Raw genomic sequence first — 24,497 nt, forward strand, 5'->3', positions numbered from 1 at the left:
CTCTGTGTATTTCTGATATTACAAAGAATAATTTGAGACTGACCTTGTATAATACAATTCTGTTCTCAAGTAGAATATTACTGCCTTGATGAATTTCAGTATTACTTCAATAGACATGAATAGAAACAACTAGTGAGAAACCTACTTGATTATAACTTTCTTAAAATTGGAATTGGTTTATTTATTGTCACTTGGACATCTATCAAAAATATTTTAGGGCCCATATGTAATAAAAATCTCAAAATTTACCAAAAAAATTAGAAAGTGCATTAAAAATGAATAAAAAGAAGAAGTAAGTGAATTATTTATTTCTTAGGAATTAATATTACATAAATTAGCGATTGTCACACACCAGTGATTGAATTGCTTAAAATAGTTGGAACTACAATGCAATACAGTTAACTATATAATCGACATCAATTACGTAAGAATTTTTACTAAATAATACATCTATTTCCTTCCAGGGGTTGCAAATGCCCATCAAACCTACAACACTATTGTAAACGTACCAGAGTGAAACAGACTGACCCGAAGGATGTGGCCGAAATTATCCAAGCGCTCACATATGAAGAGTATGTTTCTAGTAAGTATTAAGACTTGTTAACTTTGGTATCAACTTTTGGATTTAATTTTTGTCTTTACGCATCCATGCCGTAATTTACGCACGTACCATTATATAGTGCAACTTATCTACTAAGCTGACTTGTCCTACAAGACAGAGAATTTAAAATTTTGTTGTTTTCATTTCAGAGGCGAATAAACGTAAAATGTCGAAGCCGCCTAAATTCAGAACGAAACCGTTTAAACCACGTCATTTTAAGGATACATGCGTGCCTATGAAGCCGTCCATGCACACAAGGTAACATGTTAAATATCATTAAAAATAGGCTATATTTTATCCCAGCATGGGCAGAAGAAATAGTATATTCGGGCAGGTAAAACTGTGGGATAACAGCTAGTGGATAATCATTTCCTCTGTTTTCCAGGTTGAAATACATCGGTCACTGTGCATTGGAACCGGCGCACCATGATGAAAGAACCAGGTAGTAATTTATATATCAGAATAACACATACGCTACTTTTTATCCCTTATTTTTTATTGTGTAAATCCCCCAGGACGCGCGACTAGTCTTTTATAACGAACAGGCCATTCATTGCAAAATTTTATATACTTTCAGACAAACTTATTCGAGGTATGATTTCATTTCGACATCGGAGAGCGAAGAAGAAACCGCCGGTATTTTGCGAAAGAAGCGTAGAAGAAGTGAGTACAGGAAGAGGGTCAGATATTATGACTTGATGCCGGGCGATATTATGCTGCCTACCCCCGCACCTGTGGTCAAACACACCACATCAGATAAATCTATTTTGAGCGTAAGTTTCTTCTTAAATGATTAAAAAAAAATGGAGGTTCTCACTTTGAGTTTTTACTTTGATCACAGATTTTAATAATTTAAATACTTTCGCCATAGCCTAATTATGTACCGTATTTTAGGTACCCAGTCCAAAAACTAGTGGAGAAGTAATTCAGGCCCAAAAAGCAACTGTCAAACCTTCGGAAATGCGACCTCCTTTACCCCCAAAATCTGGATACGAGTAAGGGCCATGAATTTAACTCTATGTTTGAATATTGTTTTAAATTTTTGTTTGTTTTTGATTTTTCTTTAACTTTTTAAATGCGTCATCGACCAATGAGGGTTTTTGAAATTTTTTCTGCCACCGGGTGGCGCCACGTACGCGTCTGGTCCAAACAGCTGTCAAATAGTATGGAATTGTAGGTGCCGAACTTATTGTTTATTGAAATTCTGTTATATTGGAAGTGTTATTGATTTTATTATGGACTACGGTCAGAATAAGGTTTCCGAACTAAAAATTGAGCTAAGAGAGAAGGTGCAAAAGTCACTGGTACTAAGGAAAAGCTTGTTGAAAAATTTGTTAACACAATATGATTTAGTTTTTTTTATTTACTCAACCGCAATAGTAAAACAATAATGCAGTGAATTATGAAATAAAAAAACACTAAAATCGTTCACTATTCATAGTAAAGATAAGCACTTTGACAGTTATTGGACCTGACGACTCGGTGCTGCCACCTCGTGGATTGCCATTTTAGAAAACCCTCATTGCAAGCATTAATCACGGCGACAGTGTGATGAATACGATAAGTCATGACGAGTAATCGTTAATTATGTTGAATTATTATTGTGACCAAAATATATTTTTTGTCATGTATTGCGTCAAGGTTTTTATCATGTCGGGATCTAGAACATTCGTTTCTGATCCAAATACCAACAAAAATATATGATTCCAGATTGTTCAAGCCGCACAGTGGTATTGTTCTCAACAGAGATCACCAATTTGTTCCTGATGTGGTACATATACCTGGTTCTTCGAAAGAACAAAAGTATGTTTTTTTTTCTATTAATTTGTTTTATTTTTGTTTAAGTAGTTTAATATATCACTAGTTTTTTTTAATAACCTACGGCCGACACTGAAATACGTGTAGGTATATTATTTATTTTCAATTCGAATCAGTAGTTCCCGTGAACTAATTCTGCAGTTTAATAATATAATTAATTCTTATATTACTTTTCAGGCCAAAGAAACCAAAGCCGTGCTATAAAGGAGGGTAAGTCATATTTTTGTGGTCAATTTTGGTAAAATTAATGTAATTTTTATTCAAGCCATTTTAAATACTGGCTTTTAATGATTTCAGGGTCTGCAAAAGAAAATCTTGCCCTAAAAAGAAATGTCGGTACGTATATTTAACAGTGATAAACTGTAATACATTTGATAGTATAAATTAAAACATAATGCATTTTTCAGAAAATATTTCGCAGCAATGAAAAAACGAAAACTAGCTATGAAACTGAGAGGGTAAGTTTCTGTTCTTCTTTCAGTATTTTTTTTTATCTGCTAAGACCATTTACTCACAATATGCTTCAAAATGTCCTTTTTCATGCCCCCTTTAAAACTATAACGTAGAAAAGTCTTTACCGTTTTGTTACCGACAAAAATGGCATCCACCTCGTCTATGGTCTTGTCATATTTTTTCTAACATAGCTTAAGAACGTTTTATTTCGCTGTACAGATATCCAGAACAAGCTTACATAAATATTGGTGGTGGTACTGATGGAAAGCCACGCGCGACAGGAACGCAGAAATATCTAAGGGACGACGATGATTCAGTATGTGGTTTCGATGACATACCTAGAACGGAACAAGTAAGTTTTGATCACCGACAGACAAAAATATGCTGCGACCAATAGCTCATTTTCACTAGTCGTTAACTAAGGCCTAAGTTTATACACAATTTTACTATTTACTCTGGACTTGGACGTGAAAATCCATAGTAAACATATGCTTAAACAAAAATGAGGTTTATGTTATCATACATGGTCATGATGGCATGAATAAATTAATAGAGACCAATGAATGAATGAATTCTTTTTGAAATCTGCCATTACAGGTCCATTTACCGATGAACTTGAAACGAGGGACATTACAAACTCATTCTCTTACGGTCATCCCGTGCACTAAAGACAAGAGGACTGATATACACTACGGTATTTTGACGGGCTCCTTCAATATGTATGATAATAAATTCAGTGAGTATGTTTATATTTCATTTTTATTTAGATATCGGACTGTATCAACTAACAAAAGGCCACCATATGCATGCAAACGTGCACCAAAAAAATATGTACCTACTGCCAAATTGCCCTGTTTAAGTTTCTCGAAGTTACCAGCTCACTATAACAAGTCTTCTGTCTGCCTCACGGAAAACGAAAAAATACCTGCTACGATTTTTTCGGTCAGCCCATTGGTCGACTGCTCCTAATTCTTAGTGAAGCCCCATTCAGGTGTCTTTATTAGGTCTGAGCATAGATTTTTAGTAGTTTCATATGGTCTCAGCCTAACATAAGTAAGCGTAGGTATTTCCAGTTAATATGTAGATGTCGATAAATCTAGGGCTGCCATCTCGAATTTCGCCAAACCCGGACAAACATTAAAAAAACCCGGACATTCGGCGTAAATCGCATTTTTTCCCCGAACGAGTACGATTTTTTTTAAACAAAATAATACCTAATTTGTAATCCATTTACTATTAACATATACTTAAATTCAATGAGGTGCTTCCTTACATGAAAAGTGTTCGGGTTTTCCCCGGACGCTTCTTGACCCGCCCGGACGGCCCCTGGACGGCCTCTAAACGAGGAAAAATCCGGGGAAACCCGGACGGATGGCAGCCCTAGATAAATCCCAAAGGATCAATAAACTGGATAATATTTCAGGTAGTAGATCAAGAGGCCGGCAGGCTTTAACGATGAGCGTTATGGCTTATTGCTTAGCGTTTCATTACCATCCCAAGCAATGGACGATGAAGTTAATTGACAACTTGGTGGACGCTGGTGATGTTTGGTAACACTTTACTCATTTTTTTTTAACTGGTTAAGACCTAAAGATATTTCCTCCCAGTAGAATAAACATCTATATATTTTTCATTTTTTTTCTAGGTATATTCAATGTTTAGATAAAGTTCATGATCATTCAGCAGTTCAGGGTATATGCGAAGTGTTGCAGTTTGGTAAAAAACAAATACTCGTTCTAAATGCGAAGAGGATGCAAGTACTGCTTTGTGAACCTGACATAGTTGGATATGCGATGTCCTTAGATCCTACCGTGTACAACTTGTGTCGAGGACTCAAAGCTTTCTTCAAGGAGAACAGAGCTGGAGTGCTGTTGTCGAGGTAGGAATATAAGCTAATCACCTCTTTGACAAATGTAGATGTGATGGCCTTTTTTATTCTTCCTTGGATTATTTTTACAGGGTACTTAAATTAGTGATATGGAAAGATAGAGTGTGCTACTACATATTTGACCCAGCCGGCAGAGATGCAAGAGCTTACTCCAATTTCGCTAACGGCCAAGCTGCTCTCGTAAACGTCAAAGATATTGATGCAGTGGCTGAAATTCTTTTAGCTCGCAGCATTCTAGAAGACCAGAAATTCGTATTGGCTCCAGTTAAAGTATTAAAAATGGCAGATGAGACAAGCGAGGAAGATTTCGAATCTGATAAAGAGCTAACTCAAGCTGAAAAAGCTATGATGGGATACAGAATTTTAAATGAAAACTGTGCCATTGTGAACGCCAATATGCATTTAGGTGATAGATGCTTCGAGGAAGCAAAGTTCAGGCAGGCATTGCCTATAGCCATTGTCGCGATGACCTACGCGAAAATCTCACCCCCTAATACATGGTTTTCAAAGACGTTAGACAAAATATTGCGACTAGGCAATAAACTCTACATTGACTGCACACACCCAAAAGTAATGACTGATATTACTATTGATAATATCCCAAATGAAATAGTTATAGGTCCTTATGCTTGCGAGATAATTATATACAGGGAAAGAGTGAAAGGGCAACTTTACACTACAAAGGAGTGCTTGCTCAACATAAAGACAGGGCTAGAAGATTTCTTTAGCCACGAGTACAATTGTGGTTTGCTGGAGTTCAATAATTACATGCTTGCTGTGTGGAGGCAAAAAGATATGTTCTATTTGTTTGACCCCTACCCGCGCACCACTGACGGTCTCAGATCGATGAAGCCCGGTAAGGCCTGCTGTTTGATGCTTCTGAATCCGGAAACTATGGCCAGTGCGTTCACTAAGAACTGGGATTATTTACCAGCGACAACACAATTTTATATTCATGCATTTAAAGTATTGAAGTTGAAGAAGAGAGAACCGAAGGTTATTATTATTAAAAAGTTCCATCAGTTAATAATACAGCACTTTTAATGGTTACTTGACTAAGTTGTATATAATTTTCAGTTACAAATAGTGTGTACACTGAGTGATGAAGATCTGCCTGGGGCTAAGGCGAAACGTAAAATTCTGGCTATGAGTAAAGCTCATGGCGATGGAAAGGAGATCTACCATGACGTCATGCCCGTAGAGATTTTGGAAACGAAAATAACTGGGGTATGTCTTAACATTGTATATGTCTTAATTATGCAAAAAAATTGAAAAAAAAAACCCACAAAATGAATTTCGAGAAGTGTCTTTTCCCTAATAGGGTTGGCAGAAAATTCTATTTATTTGTTAGAGATTATAATACATTGTCATTATACAAACTATATACACCTAACATCTAATATCAAATAAATTGAAATAAAAATCATCATCATCATCTCAGCCATAGGACGTCCACTTCTGAACATAGGCCTCCCCCTTAGATCTCCACAGATACCTGTTGGAGGCGACCTGCATCCAGCGTCTTCCGGCGACCTTTATAAGGTCGTCTGTCCACCTCTTTGGTGGACGTCCTACGCTGAGCTTGCTAGTCCGTGGTTTCCACTCCAGAACTTTTCGATCCCATCGGCCATCTGCTCTGAAATAAAAATAATAAGTAGAACATATCTATTAATTAATTCTTTATTTGTAGCCGGTGCCCATAGCTGATGAAGAACAAATGGGTGACATAATATCGCTAGTAGACAGTGTACAAGAGGATTATATACCACCTGTACCGTTGAGGTATAAGAAGCAAGTTGATGAGCCTGTGGAACCGAAAGTAGGTTAGTATCTTGCAAAATAATAGGAAAAGTTCATAATCTGGTAATAAATTGAAATATTGTAGTTTCTGTATTTGTGTGATAACTAAATATTTAACGTCATAGTTAAAATGAAGGTTTAATCAAGATACCCTCAGTGATATATTCGCGAAAAGTATGTTCAACAATGCCATTTGAGACTTCTAAAAATCATGGCTTAGCCTTCTGGTCGGCTGCCTGTCATACTAGTCTAGTTGTAATACAAGGAGGAACTAGTTAAAATCACGTAGATAATTAATTCAAACCAATCCAAATATCCACAGATCGAATCGACCGCACCAAGTATAACCTGTAATTAATAATAATAATATAAATAACCCCGCAGGGCATCTGAGGCGGATGACGGGGAGTAGCGACCCCGCGGGGCTATATATATCCGAGTGCTCCAGGGAGAGTATACTGTCCCCCATCTCCGGCTTGCCGGAGTGAAGCATGACGGGGGATAGGTCTCCCGCCTCTTGGCTTGCCTTCACCGGCCGGTCAGAGTGGAGTCGCTAGAGCAATGCTCGGAGGGTAGGTGCCTCGTGGTAAGTGGCGAGTGGGCCGGTGATGCTGGACCCACAGGGAGCGCGTGATCTGCGTTTAAAGTCCGCCGAGGTACCCTCACCCTTCTCAGCCGCTCATGTACCTGTTGCCCTCTTGTTGCTTTTCAGTGACTGATTCCCGGGGGCCCAGTAAGTGAGTTGGCGAGTCTCCACCTGCCATTTTTACGTGTATTTATTACATTGTTATCGGCAGGTGTCATAGTTCCCGTAGTTTCCCCATTCCTAGTCCATTAGCAACCCATTACAATAGCCCAAGTAGTTTTCATCCATAGTTAGCAATAGTTTAGCACAGAACCGGGGATTGTCCTTGGGTACATTTCTATAGTGTATACAGGGATAATCGTCGGTTTTGTGTCACCATTTCATTAAAGTTGTCTCAAAAGGGCTTCAGCGTGTTGGCTTCGGCCCCACGTTCGCCTCCCAAAAATCCGGGACTCTATAGTCCCGAGGTCTGGTAGAGACATACAAGATATAAATAATAAGCCACAAGCAAATACTCCATATTGTATGACATTTCAGTGAATTTGGACTCGCCCACGGTATCAGTGACACAAGTAGTGCCGCCGTGGCCGAAACCCCGCGACAAGACCAACGAGCCCATAGAGCCGGATCCGGATCCTGAACCCACCCCGCCCCCGACCCCGCCGCCTGTTATTGTGAATATACTTTCTATCTTCAAATTACGAATTGCGAACTTCTATAACTTATATGACTGGTGATTTGATTACCGCAGAGATAGGAATGATATCAGATCTCATGGGGTTAATCTTTAATCGCTATGCAACTGTGGTTGTGTGGTAGTGTCTAGTTGTCATCTTGGTACCACCGTACGTAAGGAAGTAAATAAAACTTCTTTATTAAATAAGGGAGTACCTACCTACATAAAGGAGTACATAGGCAAATACATAAAGAGAGTTTATGGGTAAGTAAAGATATAACAGAGTGGAAAAGGGAGTACATTTATGTACAAAGGGTGTATAAAGGGTAAATACATAAGTAGTATATAAGGGTATATAAGGGAGTGTTTTCATATTGGTATTTTTAAATGAGATGAGTAATATCTTGCCTTTTGAATTTACGTAGATTTGGTTAGTAAGTCAGTATGGCTAATTAATTTAATAATCTAATTATCTGTTTTCAGCCACCTGAAGGTGGAGGAGAGGTAAGCATTTTCATATTGATTTTCAATTTGTGGGAGATCTAGAGCCTTAACTAAGCCTAGGCCTGTATTTTAGCACTCCAGGTCACACAAAAGTCTAATTTTACAAAAGAGCCAACTAAACAATTATGTATGCGTGCGTTGTAGGAAGAAGAAGTGGCTGAAGAGGAAGAAGATGAAGAAACAAGGAAGGCTAAAGAGGAAGAGGCGAAGAGGAAGGCTGAGGAGGAGGAAGCGAGGCGCAAGGCCGCAGAGATACCGCCGCCGCTGCCGCCGCCTCCGCCCTCGCCGCAACCAGAACCTGAGATACCCGTACGTAACGAACTTGTTTTTTTATAAAAACTGATTAATACACGGTGTTACAAAACTACCCGTAAAGCCGCGAGGCTTATGTATAGAGAAAGAGTCAGTTAACCATATTTAAAAAAATATATAAATATTTTTGAATAAAAAAAACATTGATGTACAATTCCTTGGTCAGTAACATAAAAGGAAAGGTAAAATATGCATGAGTCTTTCTAACTTCTCTTTAAATAACACTAAGTCACATTCACATCCAAAGATCTGTTCGATACTGATCTATATGTTGTGCAACACGGTCACATAAGTGCGAGATTCCACTGGTGTCCAATTTTTACTATATACCCAATCACATTTTAGTTGGCGCCAATGCAACTAGCTGAAGACGAAGTGCAAACTCTGCCAGCCGTTAACGTTGACCGGCGCGTGCTCCTAACACAGGACGCTCAATATCGCTCCAAACTGCGAAAGATTCGCAAGAAAATGACGCCTCCTCTAATGGAGGACCAACATGAAGGAACTCTCGAAGAAGAACTTCAAAAACCGAGTAATTTCAAGGACTTGCCAGATTTATCACAAATAGTTAGAGGCACGACCTCCGTTTCTGACCCCGACGCCCCAGAAACTCACGACAAGCTACCGTTTGGTGCCATCATGGCAATAGTGACCTCTTACAAGTATTCCATCAATACTTGGACACCTGGTATCGTGAATTTTGTAGTTGAAACAGCTTTGAGGCTTTATGATAACAAACAGCAGAAATTTCAACTTGCTCCCGTACATATCATACCGAAGATTGCACTTGGACATCAGGTGTGTATATAATATTAGTCTTGTTAGATGATAGTACCTAACTGTTTTAGGTATAAAACTATGATATCCGTTACAGGCGTATCATGCTAACATCGATGTGGTTGGAGAAGGTGCAAGCTGGCAAATGGAAGATGTGTTGGCTAAAAAATTCTTTAACAAATATGACAGAGGCATGGTAACCACTGCCTCTTACAGCTGTGCGATTTTCAAGAGAAACGGACTTTACTACTTATTCGACGGCAGTCCTTGCAACGCTATGGGCTTAAGAAACGACAGCGGTAGCAAAGGCAAAGCATGCTTCCTGCGGTTTCGTACACTGCACGACTTAGTGAGCAGGTACTATCACTTAACCATCATGTCTTATCATCCTTATTTCGTAGCTTGTGTATATTTCTACTTCCATTTTTTTATTTCACAGGATCAATTACAATAAGGATGGTAGAACGGATGACCAACAATTTATTCTTAGTAGAATATTAGTTAGAAGACTTCTGAAAGAGGCCCGTCACAAATTACCTGAAGATCACGACTATGCAACCGGTAAACCTGTGTCAAAGAAATCTAAGCAAACCATTATAGGTTCAGAAAAGGACGATGAAGACAGAAGATTAGATGCGAGAGAATTCAGAAGCCAATCATCAGTTGGCTATCAACTTGTAGACGGGGTATACAGGATAGAAGGCACCACGTCACTTAATCAAAGGAAACCCAGCGCAGACGTAAAGTCTTGTCATTTCGTTAGTCTTATTGCTATGTTAATGGCAGCAATGCATCCCATCAGAACATGGGACCACGTAATGGTAGACGTATGTATAGAGAAAGGTTTGGAAATTCATGAAAAAGCAACAAATTTAAATGTTTGCGAGAAGAGAGTTATTAAAAACGTGATCCTGGACGGAAAGTTTATTAACATCAACATCAAGAAAATTATTGTCGTCAATGAGAATCCAGAGAAAAGACTGGAGCAATATTTGAAAGCTGTATTGAGGAGATTGCGCTACGTTATAATACGATATCCGCAATGTAGTATGGTAATATGTCAGACAGAAGGATATTATCACCTTTTTGATCCTTACCCTCCACCGAGTGAAGATATAAAGGAAGAAGATGCAAAAGGAGTAGAGAAGCCGTCCAAAAAAGGAAGCGCAGTAGCGTCCTGGACGTTATACCGTTCCATTGAGGCTCTAATACGGCGAATAAGAAAAGTGCTGCCAGGAAGACAGGCAGATGACCCCGAATTCTACACTTTCGAACTAACATCCGTTAAGAGTGCGCCACGGCACTCCGCTTTGAACTATAGATTAAGCCCGCTCTTTAGACCTGATGATAATCCGAACTTACCATATCTGAAGCGTAGAAAAATACGTCCAATCGTCGACGAAAAAATGTATTGGCTGAATATCCCAGCGATACCGTGGTCTCGAATGAGTGCCGTAAACGATTTAGGTTTTGATAGAAAAACACCGAAAACTATGTGGAAGGATTGGGACATCGAATTTCCTGGAGATTTGTTTTCCTTGTGGGGCACTATACATCCTCTGGATAAAACCTTTGATGAAATGATCCGTGGCAAACAATACCTTGCTACTAGTGTGGTTGCCATCGGAATGACTCAAGCATGCAACATTAGCGCTTGGACTAGTGGATTCCTAGATGGAATAGTCATTGGCGGTAACAATTATTACAAAAAAGTTATGGCAAAAGTAGGCTCAAATGCTAATTACGAAATTGGGCTCACCGATTTAGATGCCAAATTCGATGAAATGTATCCATTTTCATTTTCCTTTAAATTTGAGAATATCATTTTTGGATTTTTATATAACATTTATCCCGATCGTTTCAATTTGAGTAAGGCGTTGACTTATTTCTTTGAGAAGAATACGCTTGGAATATTGATAAGTCCCACAAAAAACCTGGCGTTTGGAAAAATAGATTCTTCATACTTCATGTTTGATTGCCAAAGTCATGGTGCGCCGATATTTAGCCCTGGGCAGGGAGCTGCTTATATGTTGAAATGTGAGAGCCTCAACCGACTTATTTATTGTATGACATTAACTTTAAATATTCGACGGCATGGACAGCAATTTCATTTGTTCAGTGTTGCTGTGTCGCTCTCCGAGAAATCTAAATAAATTGTCAGGGTTTACTTTATTTCGTTGTTGTTTTTATTTTAACAAACAAGAATATGGTAGGCTCTATACTCGGGGAAATACCGTAAATCGGCTGCAAGAGACGCCAATACTGTAATCTATTCGGGGAGAACCCAAACCATAATTTGAAAGAAAACTACGTTATCTTTTGCAGCGTGGAACGTGGTCATCATCATGAGTCAGTCGCACAGTCGCGGAATGCCTACGTACAGGTTTAATTTTCTCTAACAATAATCACAAAGTTGTATTACAAATGAATGTTACCTATATCCGGAGTTAAAGCACGAGCTGACCTGGCAAGCCGGGCCATAGATTGATAAGTCTGTAGGTATAAGCCCGCCTATTATATGGCTTCCGGCTTTTGTAACTATATAGGGAAAAGGGCCCGTAACTAACAAAGCTTAGTATGAATGAAGTGTAAATTCATTGTGTAAGAGAGCTTACCTACTTTATAAATAAAGGAAGTTCGTGCCTAAATTAATGGCGGCTTGGCAGGTACACTCGAGTCGTGGCTCAAGATCCATTTTCGAGGCCCGATTCTCCTAATTTTACTTAAGCGACATACGATTCACGTTCGACTCGATTCGACTGAGATCCAATCCCGACTCGATTACGATTGAAGCGTATGTGGCAATCCGCAATTTTTTCTTTGAAATAAACGTTTTATCCTTTTCTGTCATTCAATAATAAATCATTTTGTTTGCAAATTATTTACGATTGCAAAATGATTGTACAGCAAACTACCGTATAGACCAAAATCACCAAAATAGCAGACCAATCGCACACCAATCAAAAGTCAATCGAATACGATTAGTAGCAGAATGCCCGATATGGTTAAAACTGCTATTGCGATCATATTGCGATTCGATTTTGACATTATTAACTTAGGAGAATCGGGCCCCAGTGAGTGGAGCGCTCTAAGTAGGAACTTTGCAAGTTGCAAGAGAAAAATTGCTAGTGTTCTTATAAACTTATTTCGGCATTTATGCATGAGCTTATCTAAGTTGATCAATTGTTTACGAGTAGGTATAGTAGAAACGTAAAACATATGTATGGGTATTATTGGGTCATTTCCATGCACGTTTACGATTGTAGAGAGCCATTTTGGATAACCCCGCTGATCCATTTGCGGTCAGTGTCCTACTACAGCAGATAGACCATTGTAGGCATAGAACAACTAATATGATAAAGCTGAGGTTTGTTTTCTTGAACGCCCTAATCTCAGGAACTACTGGAACGATTTGAAAAATTCTTTCACCATTAAATATTTATGGGGCGTTGAGTACTATTATGGGACGCGAGTAAAACCGCTGGTAATAGCCATGTAATGCAACCTTTAATAACTGTACCACAGTAGGTAGGTAAGGACCTTTAATTAATTGATGTCAATGTTTTTTAGCTACAAGGTGGAGTGTTGCGGTGGTCATGGTAGGTTACCTACATAAGGCGTTATTTTATTAGATAATAACCTCATTCTAAGATTACCTAGTAGCGTTAGCTATCTGCTAGTGAGAAAGGGCTCTAGATTCGTTAACCAATAGCAATCGGGTGCTAAGCTGTTACCATCCTGTAAAAGCTATAAACTGCAAGGTTTATAGGGTGTTACCTAATATCCTTTAACCAGGTTTCAGCATATCTATCTCAAAATTTTATCTAAATTGGTTCAACCATTGTATCGTCAAAAAGTTAGGGAATTTGTGTCGAGAAGGGTTTCACACAAAAAGCTTTGTTTTTAATATTTTCATAGAAAGTATTTGTATTTTTGAGGAATTGAGTTAAGGCGACATCGATCATAGCAACCAAATTGTAAATGTACATTGCTAAGCAAACAGGATTTATTATTACTTATCTAAACCGCAGTGTTATCGACCAAACCGCACATAGAATTTTCTAGAACTTTGAAGTAGGTATCGAAGTACCGACCGACAATGTATGATATACCTACTATGTTCCTTCTCGTCACATCATATACGCTTTCCCGTTAGTTAATAATGGTTAAAACGTAACGCGTGTGTAGAGTAGCAGTACCTAGCTTTCCTGACTAGATTATCATCAACAGCTAATTTGAATAGTTCAGAGAAAGACGGTATCCGAGACTAAATACAAAAAAAAAATGTTAAATAGACATTTGACACGTGTTTAAAAAAAATTGTAAACCTACAAGTTTTCGTGTAACGTATTTTTTTTTAATTATTCAAATTAGTTATTCGAGTTTTTGGGCTGTGGTTGTTGTAAGTTATCAGCCTGTTCTTTATGGGTAAATAATGATTTAAGTAAGCATCCACATAGTTTTAATATTTGTTTGTACCTATATATAGGTCCACCCATCTATTGACCTACCTCACCCCTACTATGAGTATACTACACTAAGGTAAAAACTTTTAAGCTTAGTCATGATTTTCTTTGCCTTTCTTATAAGCAGCAACTTTTGAATATGAATTTTGTAGTTCTACAGTCCAGTAACTTCGTTTTTAATAAAAAAGGTGAACTCTATGTTTGATCACATATATCCAAATACCTACAATATTAATCAATGATACAATAACTGCTTAGTCACCTACCACTTTTGCTAGTAAACCTATCACTTTTATTAATATGTATAAAACTTATTACTTTTAAAAATGTACATTCGAAGGGCTGCAATCAATGAAGTTCCTTCAGTGAGTTTCAAAGCGGGGTCATTGAAAAACAAATTACTACTTAATTCTTCTTGAATATATTTAAATTAAATATTTCCTAGCTACAGATTAAAACTTGCTAATTTGCTTTAAAGTAAAAAAACTGGTGTGTTACAGAGGCACATATCAATGATTAAAATGAATGTAACATGTTCATTTTATCAGTGATTTTATTATAACTGTAAAAACCTTATACATAATGTACTTTCAATGTGTTAAATATAAGTTTTATCACTCGGGAGATGTTATTCAAGATCTGGTAAATTTTCATCGTCCGAGTCCGTTTCTAAGTCATCGAACGAGGGTTTGTCAGCCTTGTCACCGCCGCCACCACCCATTGAACGGAGCATCTCTTCTATTGAATTACCTCCAGGCATCTCACCATTTTCATCTTCATCGTCCTCATCTTTCCACTTATTGAAATCTACCTTGAGGTAATGCGGTTTCTTCTTATCCTTTGTAAGTGATGGCCAGTAGGGAGAGTCTTTCTTTTCTTTGCGAAGAATCATTTCTATGCACCTTCCTTTATTTACGAAGGCGCTTGTTTCAGGGAGCACAGCATCGTATAATGGTATAGTTACCTCATGCACTTTATTGTCTGATGCATTAACACCTTTGAAGTAAACGGAATCCTTTTCTATTTTAATAGTCGGGTCTTTAGTTTCGATGCTAAACGTGAGAAATACGTCTTCTTTGCGCTGGGCCCACAGCACAGGAGGAGGGACTAGAGCTTCGCTAGACATGTTTGTGTGGTATTATTTCCAAAGGCGCTTCTAATGTGCCGAGCGAAAAAATGTAACAAACGCTAACTTTTCGACTAGATTCACTATTCGACTCACGAAAATTGATAGTCTTTCTATGCCGCCGCCTCGCCGCACCGATTCATTTATGGAAGACGGATACACAGATAAAAAATGTAGCATTTTAAATTGAATTCATTTATTTTCTATGTAAGTCGACTAATTTTAAAATTTGTTAGTCGATTTATCTTTTCACAGACATTAATGTATAAAAATGGAATAAATTGCATTTTTCACTTATGATTTTGAGCTTCTGTAAGATCCTCTCAGCTTAGCGGTCCCTAGATGGTCAGCATAATTGCGCAATATACTAAGTATCTACATAATCGCAGGTACTAACATTACATGCTATTAAGGCGGCGCGGGCGGCCCGTAGACCGCACATTATATTTACCGTCTAGGGAGCACCTAAGGACAATATTTTTAGTCAGCTAGTGTTTCAGTCTAGCACATTTTAGCTTCCTAGGTGTTTATAAAAACTAATAAAAAAAGTCTAAATCCACACTAGAACACTGCTTAGAGGTACTCAACCTTTGGAATTAATTTGGTAGGTTAGGTATTATTTTGTATCCTCGCCTCGTGGTTTCGAAACTTACTAACTTTGATGCCGTGTCACGCGTGATCATAATATGGCCAGTAATCAGAAAATTTTGAATATAAGCACATCTCATTCTTCATCGTGGCCATGAATTTTTATAGACCTAATATTTGTTTATTTCAAAAATAATAAAAATACATGACGCTGCCATCTAGAGGCACATTTTAACAATTTTTATTCCATTACCCAACGCGGCAAGAAATGAATGAGTGGTACTTTACCCTTCCCACTACTCTTGCTCCAGGCGGAACAGCTATTTCAGAGTTCATTCCAAACCTTATTCAGGAGGTTTTTTTTGATGGCCAGGCCAAGGGATACTTAAAAATTACACGGCCTTCCCTCTAACCGCCACAAACTATTACACTGTTTGTGAGTAGTGCCATGATATCCCCCACAGGTTTATTTGATTACCAACGCTTAACAATAAAAGAAGTTTAGGTTTAATTATGATTTAATATATTTATACTTTCCGTAACTACAGGTATTGACTATAAATATTATGATTGTAATATGGATCGGAAAACGGAGTTAATTGATAACTACCTAAGTGAGGATCTAAAAATAAATCACAGCTTCACTAATTGATGGTAAATTTCGAATTTCAACAGCATTGTCGACCACTTATTATGCCCATGTTTGAATGCAAGTGTAAAACAATTAGCACATTTTCTGGAAGGATTTTTTAACCCTAGAAAGATAATCATATTTTGTACTACGGAAAAGATAATCATGCGTAAAATTGACGCATGTAATTCAATTAGCTGTAGCTCTAGGTTTATTAGTTTTTTTCAATAAATTATATTTTATTATATATACACATATATTCTAATAATTAAAACTGCAGATATTTTTTGACTTATTTATTTATATTAAAAAAAGCAACAAAAATCTAAACGTCTTCTATAAATCAATGAAATTATATAACACTTACTCTTTCAAGTGATAACTAATTTATTATTCTAATAATCAATCTGTTTTTTAGGAAAATATCAACAATTAGCTTAACTTATAATATAGGAACATAAATTTATATAAAAGTAAGTTACAAACAGCTTTGACACATATCAACGTTATGCTCACGACATATCACTTTCTCATACATTTTTTGCAGGACGCATTTGCTTTTCAATTTTTTTTAGAAGGGAAACAGCAACAATAAATGCGTTTTCGTTTTTCGCTACTGGCTCACAATCATTGTCTTCGGGTGTTTCAGGCACTTCATTTGGTAATATATTAGAGATATTATCTCGCAAATATCTCTGCAAAGTAGGGGCGTCTAAATCACGATAAAGATAATCATGCGTAATTTTGACTCACGCGGTCGTTATATTTCAAAATTGGTGGCACTTACCTTATTGACACATACACCATACGGTTACTCCCAGCGACGAATGAAATGTCATAAACGCACAGCTATGAATTCGCGCTAGTTATAAAGAAATAGCAATTTAAAAAAAATGCATGCGTAAATTTTACGCAGATTATCTTTCTAGGGTTAAACCATAATAAAAGCAAATAGGTGCTTTATTTTTGTTTCTCAACTTTTTGTTTTAAAATCCGCGAATCTGTGCCTACATTATTTACACTTGCAAATAACTGAAGAAAATTATGACTTGATAATATTACATCTACGTCGCAAATGGTCAAAATCACTACTTTCTTATACTATAATTGCAGCAATAAGTATAAATAAATTATATGTTATCATACATACAAATAATGTCATTTCATAAAGACTTAACAATACATAGTCTGGTATCGATTTGGTGAGTTTTATAAACTATTGCAGAACCCTTCATTAGATTTGGGTTAAAATAATTCCACAAAGGTATCCAACAACCATCAAAACAGTTTAAAATAAATAAACTCTTAAGCAGCTGATAATAAAGACCTATAATAGTCAAGGCGCATACTTTTTAATTATACTTATATAATAACACTCTTTTATCACCTCTATCTGGCAGTTATTAATGGACATTTAAGGATAATTATCCATGAGATAAGTACACATTATTTCTATGCTACTAACATTCAATTCTATTACTTTTTATTAACAAAAATGCTAGGATAGAAAGATTATAAAGATATCTTTGAAGTAATTTTTTGTGAAATTATAAAAGATTACGTGAAATAGACATGAATAATGAAAAAATATAACAAATTGTAATCTTAAAATACAGGCTTAAAATCTTTGAATATATACACATACAATAAATAAAGATTTCTGTAATTCAATAAGCAGAATTCGATATAATAATTCTTGATTTTCCAAAGCGATTATAAACTTAATGTTTTTTCATATTATATCCTAGTGGAAATTTCAACATCACAGCACAACAATTATAGTAAACAGCAAAAATATTGAAATGTGTATTTCTAAAATTGCAAGATCAGTAACAATATTCTAAAATCAAGTGTCCACATGTTGACGAGATTATAATAAGTAAGCAAAAATATAAATGTAAATATTGCTAACATACAAACAAAATGCAACAAAAACAATGTTTTAATAAATTAATTAAAATTTTAGACAACTTCTGGTTGAAAGACAACAAATTCTTTTACAAATGTATCGGAGGATTGCCAGCAGCTTTGAGAGCAAGTAAATATCAGGACAGAAAGGAAGTGTAGATGTGAAAGTGACGCGTTGATGGGCACTATGCGAAGAGTTTCAGCAAACTCTGGTACTAATTGTAATTCGCAGCACAGTCTTGCGCCGCAGCGCGTGCAGATAGTTGGCACACATGGTGACTCAGGAGTACTGGCGTTGCTTGGCAACGGAGCTCCAAGTATAGGAGGCTCATCCCTCGAGTACCTACATTTTACAAACATAGATAAGTTTTATGATTTTGATTATTATTTTAAGTGGACCATATTGATTTTTAAAGTACATATGTACCTTAGTATTTGTCCAGGATGATTGCGCAGCCGAGTTAAAAAGGCATGAAATAATCTGTCACCATGTAATGGAGCAGCTTCCTCATAAGGTTCGTCATCAGATCCTCCGCCAGCCCCAGCACGGTCACCTCCACATACATCTATTTCTGAAATATTTAAATTAAAATAAATTACATACCGAAGAAACTTTATTGAGCTGTCTTTATTGAGAAGAGGGCACCAAAATTTTGTTGAATGAGTTTAAAGGAAGAAATATCAAAATACCAACCATTTTCCATCTTATACTTATTGAGCAATTCATTGGCCCTGTCATCATTGCCCAATGATTTCTTCCATTCTTCTTCAACATATATAAATTTTGGCACAAATTGTAATGGTCCACACATCAGTCGACTTCTTAAGTCAGGAGGCAGCTCCGAGGTCTAAAATATAAAGTTACTTTTTTAACTACAGGAACTCAGGACCGACTTACTTGGAAACCAACACATATTTTTCAAGATGACCCAGAATTGACATTATGAAGGCAGAAGTGCTAGGAACCACTTTTGTTTTTAGTACATACTTGCTGCAGCAAAGCCTCAACATCATTGTTGGGTGCTGTAGGCGTATCCACGGTAACCAGCCCTGGTTCATCTCCTCCCTCCAATTCTGCTGCAGCTACAGGTGCTCCAATCGCACCCATGGCACCTTTAATAAATTATAGTGCTAGTATAAGGTACTTGTTAAGTTGAAGGAATTGCTACTCATATCAAGAAAAATATTGCTGCGTTTATTATGTATTTTAAGAGCAGTTGCTGTATATTTTAATGCTGGGTAGGCTGTCCTTCCATGATAAACACTGCAGACAGTTGGATTGGAAGACCAACTAAATATAGCTGGCAAAAGGATAAAACAATGATGACTACTATTATTACAAAAAATATATACCTTGGATTGGTGACATATTGGCATTGTGAGCATCAAATACTTGAAGATTGCCAAAAGCTTGTTCCACATTTTCTAATTCATATGAATTGCTTTCCTCATCTTCATCCGAATTCCTATTTTTAAATAAAATAACAAATTAGATACACAGCAAAAAAGAGTTTTATCTAAAGAGTACTTAGTGTCAAGTTCTTGGTGTATGTATTTAAAATGTTTTGTAGCGACTCTGTTTAGCACCACCATACACAGTCACATCTGCAAGAAATGGTGAAGAAACAGAATTCAACACGTTTTCAGGGGTTTCTCTTGCTGCGTTCTGAATTCTTTTCTGAGAATTTAACATACCTAGGTAGATATATTTAGCAGCAATTTCTAGTTTTTACTTATCTCTTTAGTATTATAACCTACCTTTGTAAGGCATTGTTGGGGCTTGGGGCGTTATCAATATTCATAACATTCCCGTTGGCAGTATCATTGTCATTCTCATCCCACTCATCAGCACCTTGACACCAAGACAGGTTAGTATCAGCACTGGGTATAGCAACAATTGCCTTTGACTCCTTTGAAGAATTATCTTGGTACTGACTTCGAACACATAACCAACTAAAAAAAGAGGTTTATTACAAAGGAGTTTTTTATGTTCACTTCTATTTATCTCAAAAATATATTATTTATTCACCTTTCAGACTGAATCCAACAATTAGGATTTATACACGCGAAAACATACAAAGTACGGTGATAAACTGAATTTTCGAGCGGCGCATAGCATTGTACAATGAGCAGCCTGTGTAACCCACAAAGAGGGCATTTTGTAGATATCTGCAGATTTTCTATTGGTGGCCAGTCCTGAAAATTTAAATTTTTGCCTTAAACGAAGCATGCTCGCAAGATAATATTTTTAACGTGAGTTTATTAATTTAATAAAGGTACTTACAGGCAGTCCACCGATTTTATTCACAGTGTAGTTCAATAATGTTTGATTTTTGTCAACAACTGCTTCATCTTCATAGCCTAAATATATTTTCCCTGGTTGTTTTGCCATTATTTTCTTACAATTAGTTTTTCAGATCAATGAATGTAAAATGCATTGAGCGAGCTGTCAAACTTGACTTTTTTACTAAAAAACTGAAAATAGTTGTCAAAGGCAATCCTTGTGTACAGCCAACCAGGAAAATTCGTCAACCTTCTAGTTTGTAATCACGTCAGTAACTCTGAATTATAATTACATTAGAACTTTTGTTATTTTGTCATAATCAAAAATATATAATTGAGGTCACATCTGGGGTCATAATTTAACCTAACCTAACAACTTAGCCTTGTTCTAAGCTTGGCTAGTCTAGTCCCAAGATTTTATGGTTTGTATCCATAGATTTAAAATAGGCTCGCGCCCTTTCTATATCTATGTTTGTATCCATGAAACGGTAGCCCATTGTGGCGGGATTACAAAAAAAAAATCGTGCGGGGTTCCGTATCGATAATAATATCTATCGAAAAAAAAAACTGGTAAATAGGTTCGTTGAATATTATGTATTTAATATTTATTGTTACAGCGGCAAAATACATCGATCATCTGATATCTCTAATCTCTAGCGATTGGGTTCATAAGGCAGGTAGGCACAGCGTGGTGACAACACGGGACTCGGCCGTTACCGACACAGGACTCTTAATAATGTCTCGTTCTTACCCTTTGGGTACGGAACCCTAAAAAACCAGGTCACATTGTCCTTGAAAACCTCATCTTATGTCGAAATTAAGAATCTATAAGGATAATATCGACCTACGTTTGTTCAAAATGTTCTTGATATTAGCTAACAAGCTTGGAAATCACGTCTTGCTTAATTGGCGACTTTTGGACTTAACGGATTTGGTTTATTACGAAAACTCCTTATAGGTGTGTAAAGTTCAACGACGCGATGACGAAGACGAAAATGAATATATTATGACAGGGGCAATTCTTTACGAAGAATTTAATATGAATAAGTAATTTGAAAGGCGTGTTAGTGTTACCAATCGTAAACCTTTTGTGAAGGGTCAGACTTCATGAGTCATATTGTTTAGGCACCGGTGGCTCAGTGGTTAAGTTGTGTAGGATCTAATGGTTGGGTTCGAATCCTAGGTACCTAGTATTAAAAGAAACCAAAATAATGTTAACGGTTTAGGTACCTAAGTAATATTAATTTCTTATGGAAAATATTTTACGCATCTGAAATAAGAGTTTCTTCCATTTTGGCGAAGGTAGGTATATATAAATCCCACAGGCATTTAGGTTCCTACTATAGATGTAATACCATTCGCTTTTGATGACCGTCGAAAGTGCATGAAGTGTCGCAACATGTACCTACTTAATTCTATTGATTCAACAATCAAACACGCATGTGGCTACTGGCAAAGTCGTTACGCTCCAGAAATCCTAATGTAATTTTATAGGTGGGTAGGTAGATAGGTAGGCTACTTAGTTCATATTTTAGTTGTCTTGCATATTCACTAGTGCTTGTCAAAGGAGCCAAGGTAAGTTAGGACGGACTTTATAAGACCGCAACGGTGGCCAGTAGCTTGATAGACTTTAGTTACACGTTGACGTACCTGGATCCTGATAGGGATAATATAAGTCTCTAGGGATAATATAGGCCATATGAACTAAAAAAATACATTTTACCGTGTTGAAAGAGCTCTAGAAGTTGCGTCCCTGCATTTTGAGGACATTGTTGTGATACAAACATTCAAAGTTTTCTTATAAGGACTGGTCATTGCCTAAAGTTGTGGAAGACATTTCACTTTTGCGTGGGAATTCCCAAGTTGTGGTAACAATACTGTTTTAGTGCTACACTCAGATATCAGTCAGACAGTTAAGCGACAGGTGCTCTATTAGAGCATATAATTTGTACCTAATTTTTGTTTGTGTTTTAACTAAATTATAAGTTCCATTAAATATGGACTCGACTGGAAAATATTTATTTATTTTTATATCGGTATGTATTGTACGTTTAGTGAAATATGTGATACTTATTTTTTTTAGGTATTATTAAAGTCCTTTTTTTTACCTACGTAGGTGTTGTCAAATGTGGTTCATTTGGGCGCGGTGACAGTTAATCCATCGTTGTGCCCCACGAACAAGATTGCCCCACATCGCCGTGTTGCCAGCTGGGAGCAGAGTAGACCTCGGACCTTCGGGCTAATTAACGGCATACTTGGGCCTGGACGACCGCAAAACGATCCACTCAATGATTTACAAGAACAGCCCCAAGAAGATGAAGACGACTGCGGAGAGATAGATGATTACGACGAAACGGATCTCAGCTCCGGTAAGTACAAAATACTCAATCAATATAGGTACTTAAACTAAAAATAATTAACATTTGATGATCAAATCAGTAGATTATACGTTAGGTACTGTAAAAACCTGAACTGTGGTAAATCCTAAGTTTTTCCTTAAAACCTTCCTTTAAACCTAAGATTTACCGACATGAGTTGGTATATTCGGACTATTACCTACTATTCGAATTTAGTAGATGCTATAAACAAATTCTGTTTCATGTTCTTAATTTTCGAATAGGTATGTAAAATACCTACTTACCTTCAATCTATCATTTTTTTCGTAAAGTTACTAAATATCGATTACGCTCTTGCCAAAGGCTGTAAAGAGTTGAGGACTGAAAACTCACATACGTTTTCATTATTTTCAGTTACACCAGTTGGCCAGAGGAGAAAGGAAGATCGTTATTTCTACGGCAGTAATAGTTATCCACCGTATTATCCTGGCGCTAGGCCGCCGTATCGACCGCAGAGACCAACACGACCTCCTTACAACTTCGAGGGTAACTACGGGCCTAATGGCTACAGACCACCCTCGAACTATTATCCTTCAGGTAAGCCTCAATGTTAAGATATTAATGGCCAGTTTCACCGGTTACTGATAAAGTCTCTGACAGCCTATCAGGAACCTGATAGATAAACCATAACTGGGTTTCACAGGTCTAGATAGCAATTTCTAGCAGATAGCTGTCGGATAACTAACAGAAACTTTATCGGTAACTAGTGAAACCAGGCTTAACTTTCCCAAAGTGAATTCTCAAAACTCTCTGTTATAAAATAAACAATAGACATTAATTACGTAGACAGAATAAAATGAAGATAGCATTTCAAAATACCATGTCAGCATTTTAACAAACTACTGTCAAGCTCTTACCTTAGATATATTTTGCCCGCGGTTTCACTCGCGTTCCGGATGGTGACAAAAATGTATATCCTGTGTCCTTCTCCCGGATCTAAGCTACCTCAAAACTAACTCCCATTCTTGAGTTATATAAAATGTGTAACTTACACGACTTTCTTTTATACATATACAGAGACATGTAAATATAGCATACCCATGTAAATTCATTTACATAGGAAATTTTGATGACTTTGCAGACTACATCAAGCCAGTGCAGGAGAATAGTCCAGATCACCCACAAGAAGCCTATCGACCTGGGCTCATTGGCGGCAATGTTGGACAAATAGTCGGCTTTCCTTTTGTAAGGGTCACTACCGAAGCACCACAGAGAAACCCCAATCCATTCCGTTTCCCCATAAATGACTCGTATCCCAACCGACGCCAAAAGAAATCTCAACAAACGAACAAATCTACAAGTATTATTGGATCTTTCGTAGACTTGTTTTTCAATAAATAAATCAACTTGATATATTATTTTATTTTTTATCGTTGCACTTCAGTAACATATCACCTTTCAATTACCTATTCGTTTTCTACATTATTCGATTTTTTTTTATATCGGTAAGTAATGAAATTCATGGACTTTCAACTATGTACTTCAAATATATTAGTTACTTACCAAATTCTGTTCCAAAGCTGCTGTTACTACAATTCGTTATTTGTCAGATAGGTACTGGTGGTTTCTCAGTTAAAGGCAGCGTAGGGGAAATTAGCATATGCATGACCTACGTTAATCAATCATGCATATGGATTCCTATGAGGTGAGAACTTGGCTTGCGTACATTTTAAAAATCAGTGCG

At 36.9% G+C, this 24,497-nt stretch overlaps 4 protein-coding genes across 5 annotated transcripts; 2 read left to right on the plus strand and 2 right to left on the minus strand.

Annotated features, from left to right (window-relative positions):
- The first annotated feature begins 50 nt into the window (after nt 1-50).
- On the plus strand, nt 51-11,586 carry LOC110379989 (uncharacterized). Of its 2 annotated transcripts, XM_064037703.1 has the most exons (23): nt 51-292; nt 465-583; nt 751-859; nt 987-1,043; nt 1,179-1,374; nt 1,496-1,596; nt 2,312-2,404; nt 2,597-2,629; nt 2,717-2,755; nt 2,827-2,877; nt 3,092-3,224; nt 3,470-3,608; nt 4,296-4,422; nt 4,518-4,751; nt 4,832-5,756; nt 5,838-5,987; nt 6,451-6,583; nt 7,684-7,820; nt 8,306-8,326; nt 8,471-8,635; nt 8,984-9,436; nt 9,513-9,772; nt 9,855-11,586. In XM_064037703.1, the coding sequence occupies exons 1-23, from the start codon at nt 276-278 to the stop codon at nt 11,566-11,568; spliced, it is 5,406 nt and encodes a 1,801-aa protein (XP_063893773.1). In that variant the 5' UTR covers nt 51-275; the 3' UTR covers nt 11,569-11,586. The 2 variants fall into 2 exon arrangements, with proteins under 2 accessions (XP_063893773.1, XP_063893774.1); XM_064037704.1 differs by lacking the exon at nt 2,312-2,404.
- A 2,830-nt stretch (nt 11,587-14,416) lies between these two features.
- On the minus strand, nt 14,417-15,174 carry LOC110380222 (uncharacterized protein CG16817). Its single transcript, XM_021340139.3, has one exon. It carries the CDS (start codon nt 15,005-15,007, stop codon nt 14,510-14,512), a length of 498 nt encoding a protein of 165 aa, XP_021195814.1. The 5' UTR covers nt 15,008-15,174; the 3' UTR covers nt 14,417-14,509.
- A 2,131-nt stretch (nt 15,175-17,305) lies between these two features.
- LOC110380314 (programmed cell death protein 2-like) lies at nt 17,306-20,664 on the minus strand. Its single transcript, XM_021340263.3, has 8 exons — nt 20,419-20,664; nt 20,164-20,330; nt 19,893-20,087; nt 19,488-19,600; nt 19,123-19,247; nt 18,829-18,982; nt 18,562-18,706; nt 17,306-18,477 (listed from the first exon to the last, which is right to left on the minus strand). Exons 1-8 carry the CDS (start codon nt 20,524-20,526, stop codon nt 18,189-18,191), a joined length of 1,296 nt encoding a protein of 431 aa, XP_021195938.2. The 5' UTR covers nt 20,527-20,664; the 3' UTR covers nt 17,306-18,188.
- Nucleotides 20,665-21,815: 1,151 nt separating this feature from the next.
- On the plus strand, nt 21,816-24,154 carry LOC110380156 (uncharacterized). Its single transcript, XM_021340049.3, has 4 exons — nt 21,816-22,453; nt 22,534-22,786; nt 23,168-23,350; nt 23,895-24,154. Exons 1-4 carry the CDS (start codon nt 22,415-22,417, stop codon nt 24,152-24,154), a joined length of 735 nt encoding a protein of 244 aa, XP_021195724.3. The 5' UTR covers nt 21,816-22,414.
- Nucleotides 24,155-24,497: the final 343 nt, after the last annotated feature.

The sequence above is a fragment of the Helicoverpa armigera genome, chromosome 14, assembly GCF_030705265.1.
Source record: "Helicoverpa armigera isolate CAAS_96S chromosome 14, ASM3070526v1, whole genome shotgun sequence".
Lineage (NCBI taxonomy): Eukaryota > Metazoa > Arthropoda > Insecta > Lepidoptera > Noctuidae > Helicoverpa > Helicoverpa armigera.

Coding starts and splice junctions, on each gene's coding strand:
- LOC110379989 (XM_064037703.1), top strand. Junction 1,597..2,311: donor CCCCCAAAATCTGGATACGA/GTAAGGGCCATG, acceptor ATATGATTCCAG/ATTGTTCAAGCCGCACAGTG. Junction 6,584..7,683: donor GCCTGTGGAACCGAAAGTAG/GTTAGTATCTTG, acceptor ATGACATTTCAG/TGAATTTGGACTCGCCCACG.
- LOC110380222 (XM_021340139.3), bottom strand. CDS start 15,007: ATGTCTAGCGAAGCTCTAGTCCCTCCTCCTGTGCTGTGGGCCCAGCGC.
- LOC110380314 (XM_021340263.3), bottom strand. CDS start 20,526: ATGGCAAAACAACCAGGGAAAATATATTTAGGCTATGAAGATGAAGCA. Junction 19,601..19,892: donor CCCAACAATGCCTTACAAAG/GTAGGTTATAAT, acceptor ATTTAAAAATAG/GAATTCGGATGAAGATGAGG. Junction 18,707..18,828: donor TAAGTATAAGATGGAAAATG/GTTGGTATTTTG, acceptor TAAATATTTCAG/AAATAGATGTATGTGGAGGT.
- LOC110380156 (XM_021340049.3), top strand. CDS start 22,415: ATGGACTCGACTGGAAAATATTTATTTATTTTTATATCG. Junction 22,454..22,533: donor ATTTATTTATTTTTATATCG/GTATGTATTGTA, acceptor TTACCTACGTAG/GTGTTGTCAAATGTGGTTCA. Junction 23,351..23,894: donor CTCGAACTATTATCCTTCAG/GTAAGCCTCAAT, acceptor ATGACTTTGCAG/ACTACATCAAGCCAGTGCAG.